The sequence below is a fragment of the Lissotriton vulgaris genome, chromosome 8 (genome assembly GCF_964263255.1).
Source record: "Lissotriton vulgaris chromosome 8, aLisVul1.2, whole genome shotgun sequence".
Taxonomy (NCBI): domain Eukaryota; kingdom Metazoa; phylum Chordata; class Amphibia; order Caudata; family Salamandridae; genus Lissotriton; species Lissotriton vulgaris.
The window spans coordinates 414,489,422-414,503,625 of NC_141696.1; the positions used below are offsets into that span (position 1 = coordinate 414,489,422).

General features: G+C 42.3%; 1 protein-coding gene across 2 annotated transcripts in view; it reads right to left on the reverse strand.

Moving 5' to 3' along the window:
* GABRB3 (gamma-aminobutyric acid type A receptor subunit beta3) overlaps positions 1 to 14,204 on the reverse strand; it is a 1,175,948-nt gene that overhangs the window by 39,700 nt on the left and 1,122,044 nt on the right. For both annotated transcript variants that reach the window (XM_086934180.1, XM_086934181.1), the window contains one exon: positions 8,590 to 8,834. In XM_086934180.1, the coding sequence (XP_086790306.1) occupies positions 8,590 to 8,834 (245 nt within the window). The remainder of the gene's footprint in view (positions 1 to 8,589; positions 8,835 to 14,204) is intronic.

Sequence of the window (14,204 nt, forward strand, 5' to 3'; positions counted from 1 at the left end):
TGATTAATGGATTTTAACTTCCAGCCTGGCTCCTGCTTGTCTCCCTTAGCTGTAATTCAGGACCTTTGTGGCATATGTGTAACTATTCTGAGGTTCAGAGCAGGGTCACATAATAGTTTCAACTGGCAACTGAACTCTGGAGGGGCCCCTCAGGAAGCACTCCAGGAAATGGCTACTAATGATGAGCCTGAACTTTTGAACCTGGTAAGTAGTTACTTTCAGTTTTGCTAAGATCGTATTTCTGCAATTTTGCACTTATTCGCGGGGCGCGAACTCACGCGAACAGTGCGAGCAGTGCGAGCAAAATCCGCTGCTCGCGGATTTGCGGATTTTGCGGGAAATTCGCAAATCTCGCGGATTGCGGATTTCCCGAAAATCCGCAAAATCCGCGAGCGGAACGGATTTTCCGCCCACGCCTACCCATGAGGCACAGGGTCAGACTGATTTGCATATAGCAATGTCTGAACTGGGGTGGCAGAGTGGGCTAAAGAACGGTGATGGATTAAACCCAGATCTTTTGACTGGGTGTGAGTGTTTGATTGATTCAGTTGCTCCGTCCATCACCACCCCCTTTTGTACTACTCTGAATCCAGTCATGTTACTATCCCTCCCTTCCGAAAGTGATGAAGTTGACAAACATGATTGTAACTTCCGGACGGAATGATAGACTAAAGGACGGGTAGATTTGACTGATGTTCCCTTATCTAATCCACAAGGGGAACTATGGAGCATATTATCAAGAAAGGTCATTACATTATCACCGCTTTTATAGGCAGGAAACTGCCGATAAAGCGGCGATAATGGGCTTGATAATATGCTCCCTGAATTCCAATCGAAGCCCATGTTAGATGTGAAGACATCTAACATGGGCATCGATTGGAATTGCATGGAGCATATTATCAAGCACATTATCGCAGCTTTATCGGCAGTTTCCTGCCGATAAAAGCGGCGATAATGTAACAACCTTTCTTTATAATATGCCCCTATATGTCTAGGGCTCTTGTTTCAAAATACCAGATTGCACTACAACTGGTGCTTAAGCTATTACAACACTGTGTACAGTAGTGGAGACATCACAAGTTCCTTATCAGTCGGCTAAAGCTGCTGAGCTTGCTCTTATTTGAGCTTGCAAAATAATAAGGGACTGGTTGTTAATATTTATACTGACAGCCAGTATGCCTTTGGGGTCGCGCCTAATTTTGGGCAACTCTGGCTGAGAGAGGGCTCCTTACTTCGCATGGCACCAAAATCCAACATGGACACCTTATATTGAGGCTTTTGTCTGCTTTGACACTCCCTAAGAAATTGGGCACAGTGAAGTGTAGCGCCCACCGGAAGGTCACTGACGATGTAGGTAGGGGAAATACTTCAATGGATCAGACAGCTAAGAAACGGCTCTGACAAAAATGAAAATAATGTTTGTCGTAGGCCCGGCTAGGTGGGTGCCTGAAGTTGTCATGTTTGAAGACACATTTGAGAATGTAAAAGAGATACAAAGCAAAGCCACAATAGAAGAGTTAGCAGTGTGGCAGGAAAGTGCAGCACAATTGAACAATGAGGGATGTTTGATTAATAAGTCAGGAAAGCAGAGATGGATGTTGCCAGATGCATATGTTCTTCCTGTAGTCACAATGGCCTATGGCCCAGCCCATATTACGCTAAGGGTATTTGCAAGTTGTTAGACCCTATATGGCAGAATAACAATATTCCAAAGACAGCTGCACATATAGTGAATTACTGTATGGTGTGCATGATGCAATATCCTGAAAATTGTACCCCTACACAGCCTGGTAATTTTGCACCACCCCCTTTCCCTTTTGAGGTCCTTCAGATGAACTATATTGAGTTAGAGAGATGCAGTAAATTGAAGTATGTTTTGGTGGTTGTCTGCACATTTAGTAAATGGGTTGAGGCTTATCCCACAAAAAGCAATACAGCTATTACGTGGGCAAAGGTACTCCTTTCCTCGTTTCGACTTGCCCTGTTTGATCTGGAGTGATAACGGAAGTTATTTTAATGCAAAATTGATTCATTTGATTTGTGATGGTTTACACATAAAGCAAAAGTTTCATGCTACCAATCATCCACAGTAAGCAGGTTTGGTTGAGGAGTACTCTCAAGCTCAAACTGGCAGAAATTCAGGAGACCATATGGTTAAAGTGGCAAGATGCTTTAACTTTAGCTCTTTTGTCAACCAGAAAAACAGCACATTCTAGTTCAGGATTGTCACCTTAAGAGGTCGTGTTTGGACGCCCGGCTAATGTCTGGGGCGTCTCGCGACCTTGAGGTTTTACTGATATTGAGTACCCGTTGTTGATTGTCTGTCTTGGCCAGTTAACTAAACGTTTACATTCTATTCACCAACAGGTCCGGGATTCCCTGCCTTCGATGCCAGAAGGACCCGGCCATGAGATATTGCCTGGCGACTATATCTTAATCCGAAATTTCCACCAGAAGGAAAGTTTGGAGCTGCATTGGAGGGGACCGGAGCGGGTCCTGCTAGCAACTCGAACAGCAGTGAAGTTCGCTGGCCTTAAGAACTGGATTCATGCAACTCATTGTTGCAGGATTCCTTTGCCCCTGCCCTACAACCAGTGGGTGAAGGATGGAATAGGGGACTACGAGTCTGAGACGATGCCTCAGTTTGTCCCCTTTAGCGATGCCAAGCTGACCTGGATGCAAACGAACAAGGAAAATTATGATGTGCTGATTGCAGCTGTTCCTCCTGAAAAACGAGCTATCAAGGAGCCTCATTTCTTTGATCCCTCTGTGCTTGGAGCCACTAGGTACAATCTACGCCCTTGGCTGCGAGACGGTGCACCAAAAGAAAATAAAGATTAGATAGGGATTGATTGTATAAGTCAGACTGTACTTTGCTATATTTCCAATGGAGTTAGTTTAGGGTGATGAGAGTTTTGTGCACTGTTTGAACATTGGACAGGATTGATCAAAGTATCCCTTGGGGGTACATTATCCTGGTCGATGTGGGATATGAGCTTAGGACGGAGCAAGATCCCCAGCCTGTGCTCAAGAGTGCCAACGTATTGATGAATAATAGGAGCCTGTACCAAACGCTCTGACGGACATTGGGAACTTGTGTATTTCTTTGCACCTTGCCCCCCTTTTATTTTCCATCATTCGTTATGCATCCCTTTGGTAGAGTGGTTGCTGAGGAAGAGCAACTAGTGTTTCTGGCTGCCCAGCACAATGCAGTGTGGACTCGTCAACAAAAGTATTGCTCATCTGATTTTATTACTGATCATATTGGGTGGTGAATCATGGGATTTGGAAAGTGATCTAAGTGTACCTTGACATGGTAAGAACAGGGCTGTTCCCCAAGTATGAAAGTAAAGGTCAGCCCCAAGTAATATATTTTTAGATACACACAAGAGATTCTTTGGAGAAGGTACTGCTTGTTACCCTACTGAATCTGTTACTAGTCTATGGACAGCATATCCATTGTCAATTGTCAATTATACTTATACTTGGCCCCCTGATTTTGTAGAAGTGCAAGGGGTATTTGGGTTTGGCTATCCGGGTCCTTGTCTATATCATAGAAAGCCACAAGGCATGGGTTATCCAGGGTGTGACAACAACACTTATTGCGACAACTTCTATATGGAAAAACAGAATGTAACTGTGGTGGGTTGGCATTACAAGGAGTTGACAATTCTCCGAGAAGCTGGTTATTACCCTGCATGTTGTCCAATTGTCAATTTTACTGACCTCATATTGTATGTCAATTGTTCAGGGATAGTTTTGCATAAGGGCAAATACTCTTTGGTAGATCCAAAGGACCCCAATACTTTCAGGAGGAATTCCAGGTATTCTGTTGTGGATTATGATCGAAAAATCCAGGATGTGCATAAATAGGTCTTTTTGCCTAATGAGACTTACCCAAATCTCCATAATGGTACACATGATGTGGCACTTGGAATGGTGCTGGCTTTGAGTGTGCCTTGCAAACATGCGAAGCCAAAAGTAAGTTGGGTGAAAAGGACATTAATTAGGGAGTTCTGTGAAGGAGTGACAGATCTAGAAGTCAATAATTATAGCAATGGTATTACTTTTGGATACATTCTCTCTTCCATAATTACATATGGTGGAACTGCTATGGCTAAGGTCGAGAGGGCTAGAGAATATTTTGGGTGTAAACTACAGACCAGTGTATAGTTGGGATCACAAATATGGAAAGGAATATCACCCAACACATTTTAGACATCTTAGAAAATGTTAAAGGAATGGAAAGTGGGAACTGGAGTTGGTCTCTTTTGGCAGCTGGGGTCGGATCCTTGAAAAGGTGATTTATTTCATTGTGTTCTTGTTCTCTTGCTGTGTCCTTGACCTTGTTCAATGCCTTCCCTTCTGTTGCTCTTATTGCACCACCCTTCTCACTCCTAAGAGGCAAATATCGATTCATGATACTAATGCAGCAATCATGGTCCAGAAGGAAATAGATGACCTGATGCAAATAGATGAGGCATCTTTGAGACTTCTTCCCTCGTTACGGTCTCCCTTCCTGATGCTGAAAGTATGGAGTAATCCTAAGAAGTTCACCTATGATTTATTGATTTATATGTTCTTTGCTATTATTAGAAAATGTTTCACTCATGCTAAAAGGAGGGTCTGTTAGAATAGAAAATTCATGTTTATGAATTGTTCTACGTATGTTTGGAATTCGCTGCGCCTTTTTCTATGCCGGCACCATTTTGTGTTATAATCTAAACTTATACTCAGCTATTTCTGAGAAAAGGCCTCTGTTAGGTTCTGTTTCTCCAAGGTTAGGTTTTGCTTCACTAGGTAATTCACTGTTCCTTTTAGCACATACCTTTCCTTCTAGATAGAGGCCTTCTCCCCATTGTCTAGTGGCAGGCACAGGAAGCGACCTTGGATAGTCGATAGTGTATGCCTGGTCTCAGAATCAAAACTTAATTTTTGTACTTCACTGTTTTGCTGCATAGGCCTGGAAAATTCCATTGTGAGCGTGCCTTCGTTGGTCCTGAAATGTACATAATGTATCTTTATGCTTGCTGATGTCAGTCCCTTTGCAGCACTCCTAAGCGACTGGGAAGACTGGAGTCCACTCTGAGTGTGACTGAATAAACAGATATTGGTTTGTATTCTCTGCTGCCTGACTGATTCTTCATTTGGTATGTAAGGTAGAGAGGTGGTTTCGAGGGACCCGGGTGACCTAATCGGGCCACTTCAAAGGATTACCACAAATTGCACTTTATCCAGAATAGCTCAGACAAAAAGTAGCATTTAAGAGAGAGTCATGTGTGGGTTTGGTTCGCTGAAAGATAACCTCAGTGATTGAAGGTGGTCCACCGTAGTCTGGAGGTGTTTAACAACCACCTGGGGTAAGCCTGCCTCAAGCAGACAGTTGTAGAGGTGGGAAAGACTGGAACCCCCTAACCTTTGCAAATGGGCTGTGACCACCCCATCACGTACATGAACACCCGAAGGGCTCTGGTAAGGTCGAAGGGGAGCACAGTGATCTGGAATTGCTCCTGGCCCACCATGAACTGCAAACAGCATCTATGGGCTGGCAGGACAGGGATATGAAAGTATGTGTTCTGTAAGTCCAGCGCTACCATGTAGTCTCCGGTATCTAGGGCAGACAGGACCTAAGCTCGAGTAAGCATTCAGGATTCTTCCTTTTTCAGGAAGTAGTTTACAGGGTGTAGGTCTAGAATAGGATGGAAGCCTCCGTCTTACTTTGCACCAGAACGCAGCAGAAGTAAGAACCACAAGCTACTTCTAATTTTGGCATCCTCTCAATGGCTAATTTGGCCAAAAGAGGCTGCACTTCGTCCTAGTGCTAGTCCTGCGTCAGTTGATCTGAGGACAGTGGCAAGGACGGGTATAACCGTGCTGACCAATCTAGACCATCCATTTGTCTGAAGTCATTGGGGCAGTTGGTGCCAGATCCTGACGCTAACTGGCTGTCCATGGAGTTGTGAGGACATATTAAAAAGGCTTCAACGCTGTGGCTGCCGGGGGGTGGTGGACTGGGTAGACCACTGACCTTTGTTCCCACAAGGTCTGAGGGAATTGCGTCTGTGGCCATGAAAGAACTGTGTAGTCTGTTGGGTGTGGTTGCTGGGGGTAAAAGGATATGGGCTACCATATCCACAGACGGAACGAAAGGCAGAATGCGGCTGTTGTGGGGCCATGGAAAGTCCCAATGCTCAGGCCACTTTCCAATCCATCATTTTTCACCCATCATGCCACCTCAGTTTGGACCTAGCTAAGTGCAAATCAGCCTTGAGCCTACTCCAATCAGAACATACCAGCCTGAACTGGCAGGCCAGGCACAAAAGCAGCCAGGCTTAACTCAGGCAATATGTAAAGTATTTATTGCAGCACTTAAATAGTAATACAGTAAAAATACAACACAAGAAAAAAAACACTAAATTCTAAAAAACTATTTGACACCAAAATGACAAAAATCCAATTAATAGAACTGGAGTCATCAATCTTTAATGTTTAAGGTAAAAAATACTGTCTAAAAGATCAAAGCACCAAGCATGGACATTTAGCCGCAAGAGGCCGGGGTAAAGTTAAAAGTTATGGCCAACCGCAATGGAGAACAGAACACAAAGTGTATTGGGCGCGGTCTCTACTTACCTTCCAACTTAGAAGAATTTTTGGAATCAAATGTCTGAGAAGGTAAAGTTCAGCAGGGCAAGGCAGTTGACTGTATCTGAGGAGGATGTGTCATCGGAAGCGAGCCGTTGGACGAAGTCGCAGTGAATATTTCTTCCTTCAGACTTGGTCTCTTTTATGGAAGTAAAACATTTCTAGTGAGACAAAGCTGCAGGCTTTAGATAAAAAGGGCTCCACAAGGCCAGATACCATTTCTGTGAAGTGGCGCTGTAAAGGATTTACTGCTGCAGGAGCTGCCGACTGGCAAAGCACCTTGGGCAGATCGATGAGAGGGTTGGCCCCGGTCTCATGTCTGTCTCAGAGCACTTTTTGGCAGAAAGCTTTCTACATCCCAGGTTTTGGGTTATGGCTATCTGGGCACCTATAGCTCCACTTCCAAGGGTCCAAGACTGGAGGGGCACTACTTGGAGGGTCAGGACTCACTCAAGCTGGGACCCGGTGCGAGTTCAAGATGAGAGGCAGGCCTTAGAGTAGTGAAAAAACGAATGTGTGAGTGTTTCACTACCAAGACACATAAAACATAAAAGTACATGTCCAACTTTTTTAATACAATGACCCCGGCTATATGGGCAGTGTACAGCGTACTCTAGGGGTGACATGCAAAAAAAGGGAGGGTTTAAGCCTGGCAAGGAGTTTGTATTGCCAAGTTGAATTGGCAGTTTAAATCTGTTCACAGGCTGCAATGGCAGGTCTGGGGCATGTTTTTAGGGGCTACCTAAGTGGGTGGCATAATAAGTTCTGCAGGCCCATTGGTAGCACTTAATTTACAGGCCATGGGTACACATAGTAACACTTTACTAGGGATATATAAGAAAATTAAATATACCAATCAGGTGTAAGCAAATTTGACTATGTTTTAGGGAGGGAGAACAAGCACTGTGTGCACTTTACCACTGCTAAACAGTGCTAGAGTCTGTAAACCAACAAAATGAATTCAGAAAAACAGAAGGGGAGAAGGCAAATAGATTTGGGGCGACCCTGCAGTGAGTACCAAGTCTAACAGGTATTATTTATTAGAGCACAAATAGCCAGAATTTGAGGAAACAAAAACGCATTTAAGCTCAATTAACAGAAAATAAAAACTAAGTGCCGTATTTAGAGTTTGGCAGGCAATCCACCATATGTCAGGGTGGCGGAGGTAATTAGCTCCACAATCCTGACTGGATTCAAGCCCACCATACTTAGAGATGTCCACTGACCCTGTAGAGATCTCTGTGCCTTCAGGGGAGCCACTGCCATGGCAGCTCCCTGACAACACTGAAAAAGTGGTGAGCAGCTGCCATGTTTCAGGTGGCTGCTCAGCAAACCTTTTAGTTTAAAAAAAAAAACTCCAAAGCTGGAATTTGGTTTTGTACAACAAAATACTAAAGGCCCTGAGAGCCTGGCATTTTCTCCCAGGACTGAGGGCTATTTTATATTCTGTTTGGAACTGCCAAGGTATCTCTGGCAGTTCCAAATTGAAACAAAAGTACATCAGACAATCAACTCTAAATAGGGTGGACAGTGGGCCACGTTTCTGCCAGCAGAGCTAGCAAGGGCAACATGATGGTCCATTTGACTTTAAACAGAGAGGGCATCCATCAGTTTGGTAGACAGGGTACTGCATCACATTTGTTACCCTGTAAGTTAAGCTATAAATGAGGCCATAAAACTGAGGTTTGACATATGTATTCTTGCTCTACTATTTTTTCAAAGAAACCTATTAAAAAGACTATCTGAAATCCACTGTTCTGAATGTTTGAGACAATGATCAAGGAAGATTATATACCCATTCTTTCCCCATATAGTTAGATTCAAGAGACTATCGAAAATAATGCTTAATGGTTTTACAGTAGAAACAGCGAAAAATATGTTAAAAGTAGGCTTGGTATGTGGTAGTGTGGAATAAAAAGAAAAGATTCCAAGTGAGAAAACTCTTACCTGATTGGTGTCATATTTTGAGCGATCATTGTTCACTCTAGAGCTCTTTTCTGCAAATCTCTTCTGTATTTGTGGGCCCCTCCCAAAAAAGATGTAGTTGACAAAGGCATATTCGAGTAAGGCCAAAAATACAAATACAAAGCATCCCATGAGATACATGTCAATGGCTTTCACATAGGGAATTTTAGGCAGTGTCTCTCGTAGATGAGTGTTGATTGTTGTCATGGTCAGCACAGTAGTTATTCCTACAAAACAAACCATAAATGTTATGTATCTGGAAAAAAGTATCTATGCATTTTCACATTGTGTTGAGAGCATTCTAATGTCAAACCCACTTGTTTAGTAGCATTATTAATCCTTAGATATTGGGACACCAAAATCAGCCCAGTCCAAGTTCAGAAAGCTATCAGAAAAACCTATTCTTCCATCTAGTCTGAGCCAACAGATTGCAGTTTGAAAGCTATATGCCAAGGTAACCTCTGACAGTTGTGGAACGATCAAGAGCATTTTTGAGGGTGACTTCATAGCAGTGTTTTAGATAACCATTTTGAAAGTTAGACTGCCATTGCATTACTTTTAAAAACAAGGAAAATAAAGGTAATAAAATAATATTGCTAGTTCAAAAATACAGTAGTTCCTATATTTTATTGGAAAGTAAAATATCTGAAACAAATCTCAAGTAAACAGTTATCAGCTTAGTACCAGTTCACCAAACGTTTTTGAGCTAAACATATTTATTGCGTTTTCAGTTGTCTAAGTGTAAGATTACACTTAAAACTTTGTGAAGAGCATGCCAGGTTTACATCCTGACAAACAAGATGTCATCAGTGTGCTAATAAAACTGAGATACAATGCTGGTGATGGTCATACTGAAAAAGAGTTTGTTATATCTAATTCTTCCAATCGTTCATGATCTTAGATCTCCCATCTCTTTTCCCATGTTTTCACCCAGTTATTTATGATGACATGGCTCAGATTTCAGTTTTTAGCTTAGAACATCAATGCCTGATCTTGTCAAGTGACTCCATAGTATTTTTCTTTTGGGTGAAGAGGGGAGGATTAGTGGGAGAGTGGGTGTATGGTTCAAGGGGATCTGGTGACATCTTTGTTTGCTATGCTTAGTAAAATGTGTCCCATTCAAAGATGCAGGCTCTGCCCCCCTCTGTTGTTTGTTTTTCTGACAGAGCGGCTTGTCCCCTTTGCTTCAGCAGGATTCTGACCTCCATAGATGGGTTCTAAGGTCTTGGTCGTTCTTCTACAATATTGCTATCTGTTGTTTGGTCAAGATCACAGGCAGAATAACACATTTACTTGCCATCCTCTCATGTTTGATTCTCATCAACAATCCCAACATACCAAACCTGTGTTCTCTGGTCACCATCATGTTTGCTATAAGGTTTGTGATGGTCAACTCTCCTGACCAATGAGAATCCAGCAAGGGGCATCTCCTGGACATATGCATGAGGACTACATCTCAGGCACATGACTGTCTAGTCTGTGGCATATATCTTGTGCAACTGACTAGGGTTCTGGTAGGTGCAGTGGGAAATGTTACTTTGTATCAAGTAATATCTTGAGTTTGTGGTATCACCTGTATCCACTCTTTATCTCTAAACTCATCCCTAATATCTTCAGTCCACTTGCTACGTAGCCTCCTAAGATCAGTTTTGAAGATTTCTAGTAAAGTTGAAGGCAATAATGTTACTGCTTTCCTTACTCGTCCCAGAGTGAGCCGTGCCGTCAGTACAGTATGTGTGTATGTAGGATGCCAGTTATTAAGAACCATGTCTTTCTGAATGTATGAGTGTGTTAAATGTCAGCATCTGTTCAGTGGGGATGGGATATATCTGCTGTTATGTACTAAAGGGGTGTATCTTATCCCTTTCTGTCTGGTCTCCCATGGTGAGTATACCTGCTCATGACCATAATCCTGTGTCAACTCTCTCTGTTAATCGTTGAAAGATTGGTAAATATCATAGTTGCAAATCCAGTGCACAAGGCATTCTTGTGTTTGTGCCATCCACATCCCTGTGCCAGCAATATGATGCAAACCTGGCTATCATAGAGAAGTGCTCGTATCATTTATGAGAAATGAACATGTGCATCAGAGCAGTGGAATTATCTGAAATTTGAGAACATATTGTTATTCCATAGATTTCTCCAGCTACCTCAACACCCACTGCTCTTGTGCACCAACGTAATATAAGTCCATTTCAGGAGAATGTAGTCCGGTTTCTGCCCTGGGGAGCGGCAGCTCAAGCAGGGGCAATTTATGTCTCTTTCTTCTCCAAATAAGGTCAGATATTACGCCATTGAGCCCACTAAAAAGCTCATGGATACACACAGGAGAAGAGATACAAAAAAATACAGAAATTGTATTAGCACTATAATTTTTATCAGCGCTATTCTACACATTACAAATAATGGCAAATGATTCCAGAGAGGTCTTGATGCACAAACGCCTGACACTGCTCTAGATGGATTGCCTGCGATGAGGTCAACATCTGAGTGGTAAACCTCGACCTCCGGAAACGATGTGCACTCCCAGTTTAGGTGTAAAATAAGAATAGCTTCCTCTCCCCCTTATGACAACTACTCCCAACAGGAACATACAGGATTTTGAATTATTTACCCACAGACTCAATACTTTTTCAAATGTATCCAGCTCCCCAAACACCAGTTCCAGGTCCTGTCCTACATCTTTCAAGTATAAAAGTACATTATCAGCATACAGTGTTATGATGTTTGTGTCATAAAATGCCACTGTGCTTTCCCATGTAACCGGAATGGAGCAGCCAATAGCTCCATGGCTAAAGCAAACAGGAGAAGTAAAAGGGGACAGCTTGACGTGAATCCATGTCTACTCACCATTAGTAGTGCGTATTGTCGCCTAATTCACCTCATCATCCCCTCTCTGAACTCCATTTCGCCAAGTACTATGAATAAATATTTCCAATTCAGCCTGTTAAAGGCTTTTTTCCAAAACCACAGGTACTACAGATAGATGCTTCGTATCATTTAGACATTTCTTCAGGAAGTGCACCAGGCACCCATTGTTCTTCAACATATTTTTCATCAGTACAAAGCTGGATTGAACCCTGTGCACCATGCTACCAGTGGTGAGAGACCCTTTTGGCTAGTATTTAGTATAACATTTTACAGTTCAAACTGAGCACAGAGATGGACAATAGGACGATATGTCCAAATGGTATCAATATGGCATAGGCAATGAGAGTGTCATTAATCTTTGTGCCAGGGATGCATTAAATGTTGCACAGAACTCTGTGGGAAGCCCATTGCTTCCTGGGGCTTTCCCTGTAGACAGACTTTTAGTCACTTTCCATATTTCCTCTATTAGTCAAGAGTCCCCCTAGTTCTTCTTGCAGAGTTGAGTCTGCTTGGCTTCTGGGATCCCACATGTCTGCAATCCATCTATTGCACTGCCATGGATCTATAGAAGTGGATCATACTCAAAAAGAAACAACAATTACCACAGCATTACTCGAATGGGGCCTCTATGACCCAACCGCTTGTGATAAAAAAGAAGATCCCACTCCAGCCTGGACTGAATGAATGCACTCTTAGTTTATTTAGTCTTAAGTACTGCTGCAAGTCATTTATTAGTCACTGTAGAACACCTCAGTCAGACAAGAGCCATTACTGTTTAAGGGGCGAGTAAGAGTCCTACCAGAGAAAGGGAGATCACAACCTGATATTCTTGAGCTGCGGCTCACATTTTCTTCAAGTTCACTTGCCGAAAAAATGAAGTCCAGTCTTCTAATGAAAAATATGGTGGCTTTTTCTATCTTCAAGTTTGGGTTCCTACTTCCCACACCTCGTGGCCCTGGAGTTACAGAGTCTTACCTCTGGTATTAATGTGTATGGAGGACTGTCATATGAGCAGGTGTGCAGCTGACAAATACAATATTTTGGCATATAGCAAGGTGAGAGTTTCTCCAGCTATCCTTACTGTTTTCGTCCAGTAGGCGGTATATATTGGTACTTTTCTGACCACTTTATCACTTATTGACTGGCATAGTACACACAAGTGTCTCCATTATATATCTTACTAAAGGTGTTTTCCATTTCTTTTTGCTGATGAAAACCTGATTTCAAGATTACCTCAGGCAGGTCGAAATGTCGATGCCAACATAGTCAAATAGCTGATTTAATGGAATTGCAAATGGACGAAACATTGAGTTGACAGTTTAAACACTGTACATTAGGTTCTATCAGTTATTAATAAGATCTTTTTTGTTTATCATGTTTTTGTGTTATATCACATCACCTTCACAAGCACTGTGCTGTTAGGAACACCCCTATGATATGCATTATGTTATATTATGCTTTATTTAAGGAAATAGACCCTTATAAAACGTGCAAAACCCTTTATTTTCTCATTTACTTAGCACGAAAATGAATAGTCTTAGCCTCTCAATAATTAATAAATTGTTGCACAAAAAGTTCTGACAGAATCACCATATGATATATATGTACTTGCAGCCCAGAATCTGAAGATTACTAGGTTCACCCGTGTCTTCATAACATCCACTACAATGGAACTAAAAACATGGCTTCAGCCCTACCCGGCGTAGCCTGACAGCAACAGCTTGAACCCTGCTGCATAGACCTGTTAAGATCGTCCTTTTCACAGGCAGGGAAACCTGATATTGAATAAGTTACCACTAGGCACACCTTCCTCCCCACATGGGAGGGTGCATAATATTTAAGAGTGGAACATGTGTGACATCAAAAATATCATATTCCTTCAGTGACTAGGCCCAACAAGACATTGTCACTGGCCAGCCTGTAACTGGTATATAGTCAAAAAGTCAAAGTGTAGGTTATATACTTAAATCTAATAAACTCCAATTGAATGGCGAAGTCAGATTTTTATTGAATATACTGCAAATGTGACTTTTACAAACGTTTCCTTTTCTATGCCCAAAGCTGCTGGAGGGTATTTACCTTGGCTCTCCAGCAACTGCTCAGTTTGTAGTTGGCATTAATTAGATGTGAAAACTACTCTCAAAGCAGAGACAATAGTATGGGAATGGGTGTTTGTGTGTGTGTGGAGGGTGGTGATGGTTTTTTTTCTTCCTCTGGCAGGCAGACCAGTTGGTAGGCAGAGGCACCAATTAACTTCGAAGTGGCTTGCCCTGTAACATATACATTATAGGTGGTACTTTTGTCTCCCTATTCAGGCTGACACCAAACCAAGAGAGAGGCTAACAGAAACAGTTTTGAGAGACCACAGGTGAGGGGATTGATCATTACCCTGGCACACCTCTGGGTGCATACACAGGCTCGATACAAAGTGAGGAGGGTTTCATTATCCTAGACTTTTTTTTAATACAAAACGTTTTAAAAATGTTAAGAGGGAGGGAAAGAATGTACATACATGATGCCAGTAACAAGGTATTTGATACAGTAAAAGTGACCAACATGACCACCAATTTAAGGTAGGAGACAGTGTTCTAAAACTGCTGTATCAACCATATTTAGATAGTGCACATGTATCTTGAGCCTTACAAAGAATGCCTCATATATGATGACTAAAATAGTAGAATATAGTGTACTGTACATGAGGAACACTAAAGTAGGAACCTTGACTG